The sequence below is a fragment of the Rhagoletis zephyria genome, unplaced genomic scaffold (genome assembly GCF_001687245.7).
Source record: "Rhagoletis zephyria isolate East Lansing unplaced genomic scaffold, Rhagoletis_zephyria_1.1 Rzeph_scaffold_36591, whole genome shotgun sequence".
In the NCBI taxonomy this organism is placed as follows: domain Eukaryota; kingdom Metazoa; phylum Arthropoda; class Insecta; order Diptera; family Tephritidae; genus Rhagoletis; species Rhagoletis zephyria.
Window position 1 is genome coordinate 1 of NW_016193646.1, and position 3,258 is coordinate 3,258.

General features: G+C 33.7%; 2 protein-coding genes across 3 annotated transcripts; one reads left to right on the top strand and one right to left on the bottom strand.

Annotated features, from left to right (window-relative positions):
* The first annotated feature begins 464 nt into the window (after positions 1-464).
* On the top strand, positions 465-1,886 carry LOC108354505 (putative nuclease HARBI1). Its single transcript, XM_017605685.1, has 3 exons — positions 465-633; positions 900-1,044; positions 1,122-1,886. The coding sequence occupies exons 1-3, from the start codon at positions 466-468 to the stop codon at positions 1,517-1,519; spliced, it is 711 nt and encodes a 236-aa protein (XP_017461174.1). The 5' UTR covers position 465; the 3' UTR covers positions 1,520-1,886.
* A 225-nt stretch (positions 1,887-2,111) lies between these two features.
* LOC108354504 (uncharacterized) lies at positions 2,112-3,243 on the bottom strand. 2 transcript variants are annotated; one of them, XM_017605683.1, is made up of 3 exons: positions 3,195-3,243; positions 2,939-3,140; positions 2,112-2,878 (listed from the first exon to the last, which is right to left on the bottom strand). In XM_017605683.1, coding segments are annotated over exons 1-3 (831 nt in total). In that variant the 5' UTR covers positions 3,197-3,243; the 3' UTR covers positions 2,112-2,251. The 2 variants fall into 2 exon arrangements, with proteins under 2 accessions (XP_017461172.1, XP_017461173.1); XM_017605684.1 differs by having other exon boundaries at positions 2,939-3,215.
* Between the last annotated feature and the right edge of the window lie 15 nt (positions 3,244-3,258).

The following is a 3,258-nucleotide window of genomic DNA, read 5'->3' on the forward strand; positions in this document are numbered from 1 at the left end:
ATATTCACCCCCCACCATTTTTATTAGGTTAGGTATTTAAATTTTCCTTTCTCTTCTTCTTTGTCTTTATATTTAGATTTCTTTACTATTATTTTAATCTTTGCCTTTATCCCTTTCATTTGAAATTTTCTGCACATCAGGGGCCTTACTATGTATTGCGATTCGAAAAACAATGCGATTCGAAAGCCAGATGCGATCCGAACTAATATTGACACCACTTAACACTTGCGCATTCGCTTTCGCAAATGAGTATGAAAGTGTGGCAACAATATGTTCGAAATTTACATAAATTACACTTGAAATGTCAAAAATTTAAAATTAAATAAAATATCGGTACATTTGTATTTATGAAGCATTATAATAACTTAATATAATATTTTATAAAATGGATTCAGTGGCTTTGTGGTTTGAGGAGGATGAAAATGAAGTGAAAAAGTTCTATGTCCAAAACACATTGTGTTCGCAATGACGGAGAATGAAAAAAGAGATGCAAAACGACATTTTTTTCGCACATGTGGAATTCCCGGTGTTGTAGGAGCCGTAGATGGCACCCACATCCAGATGATTCGTCCGGTAGAGAATGAACATTTGTATTTCAATAGGAAATTGAAACATAGTTTGAATGCTATGGTGGTAGGTACCTTACTAATAGAACATATGAAGGCATGAATGGATGAAGATGCTATATGCATTTAAACACTTCTTAGCCGTAAATAATCCGTTATTATGCTCATTACCCATTTTATATAAATATTCTTTATACGTTTTGGAATATCTCAAAATGTTTATGCGAAACTTTAAACTTAATTTTGCGACATATCTCCTTCATCCATTCATGCCTTCGTATGTACGTAAGTATATAAAAATGTAATTTTATATGAAACATTTTACAACTTAAGATATGTGACCATAATATGAAAATACGAGCGGTGGACGGACGATACGGAGGTGCTTGCCATGACTCCCATATATGGAATATTTCGGGAGAAAGGAGATATTTGAAAGGAAACTATGAAAATGGAGAAAGTGGAACGTGGATTTTAGGTAAAAATTATATTTGAAATTCAATTAATTTTGCATATACGTACATGTGTTTACATTATAAAATTTTCTTTTTTTAGGAGACTCGGGCTATCCATTAGAGCCTTGGATTTTAACTCCGTATCGAAACGTGGCCGAAAACAGCCATGAAGCGAAATTTAACGAAAATTTTGCGAAAGGGCGGTGCATAATAGAAAGGTGTTTTGGTGTACTTAAAGCAAGATTTAGATGTCTTTTAGCATCTAGAGAGCTCCACTATGCTCCTCAAAAATGTGTGCAAATACTTAATGCATGCTGCGCTCTACATAACATTTGTATTTTGTACAAAATCGCTGCTCCTTCCGATATACCGGTTGAAGAAGATTTCTCAACCACTTACATGTATTCTTCAGTGGACATCGATTTACGAAGTGCTGCTGTAAATATCAGAGACGACATCCGAAATAATATGTTTACTCGAGTTACGTTTATTCAATAGAAAACATTTTTATTAGTAATTCATTTATTTTTTCAAGCCAATCGCGTATAGCATAACTGTTTAAAAAACAAACATTTAATAAAAACTAGTGATAAAAACAATACCTATTTCATTTTGCATTGCAGTAAAACTATTATAAAACAAAACCGTACTTCATTGCACATAACACATGCACACACACTTTGAAAGTGAGCACACAAAAGCGATTACACTTCCTTCTTGCAACTCTCAATGTTTTTCGTGCTATTTTATTATTTTTTATAGTAGCATAGTTAAGGTAACAAAAACTACATGTATCTAAGTTTTAGACTTTATGTAAATTCATATTTTAGAAAAAGTTTACAACTTTAATACATATATGAGGGATTCACAACGGTGTCGTAAGTATCGTATTGTTGTATGTCGTAAACTTTAAAAGCTTAAATAAATGTTTAGAAAACTTGAAACCACAACCAACTATTTTTTAACAATGCGAAAATGCATAATATGTCTTTGATGGTACTTTGCGAGCCCCCTTAATATATTTTTTAGGCGTTTAAAGTTTACGACATACAACAATACGACACTTACGACATCGTTGTGAATACCCCAATAGTTTTTTTACATAAACTATGGTTCTACAAAAAATAATAAAATATTACGAAAAACCTCGTTGAGAGAGTTGCAAGATGGAAGTGGGATCGCTTTACAAGTCACTGTATATCAATTAATTGACATTATTTTTGTAGTACTTTAACCATCTAATTCTCTCCTTTGTAATTTTATTTCTAAAAGTTGCTGCTTTAATTTAAGCTTATTAATCATTAATTTCCTCTTCTCCAAGTCCATTTCCTTTTTGTAATTAAATTTTCCAATTTGGAGTTTTAATTTCTTTTCTTTTAGTTCATTGTTTTTCTTCATGTGCTTTCCCAAGTATTTCAGATCATCGTGAATCTTTCCTAATTCAGAAAGACAATCTGCGTGGAACGTCGCTTGGTTCTCAACTTGTTTTCGGAGGAGTGCATCTTTCTCCACAACTTTACTTACCCGCCGTGTTCTTTTTACTGGAGTCTGCTGTTGGGACGTAGCATTTTCGTTGCTCTCCAAGCATATTTCCATCACATCATCACAGTCTGCAAAATTTTCTCCAACTGCTTCTGAGCTTATTGAACGTTCAGCATCTTGGCCGGCATAAATACTTCCAAAATTTGACGCGCCTACTGTGCCATCAATTGCCTCCCCCATCGCCATTAATCTCTCAACTTGTTCTTCCAATGGGGTAAGCGAGCAATATTTTGATGGCCCGCCACCCGTGTCGGCTAAGCTATTTTTGTTTTTGCGTAGCTTGGACTTTAAATGGTTTTTGTAATCCGCCCACACCTTTAAATATTAGATAAATACTTTAATCGTATTATTTTGGGGGAAAAAGTACTTTCTTACCTTTTTCCATCCAGCAACATCGCGTGTTGGAGGGCCAGCAGCGTTTAAGTCTTCCACCAAAGTTTTCCACAGGGAGTTACTGGTACTTTTCCCGTTTGCGGTTTTTAAAATGCCTTTTGCCAGCTGAGAATGATTCTCCATGAAATCTATCATGATTTCAAATTGCCTTAGCTTTGTGTGTGCGTTTTTTGATTTAATTTCCCTAAAATCAGTTGATTTTTATAAAAAATATACAAAAGAAGAAATTTTTACTTACATTTTTCAACCGTTTCGAATGCTAATTTTCTATCGAATGACATTTGCTATTTTCGAATGAATGT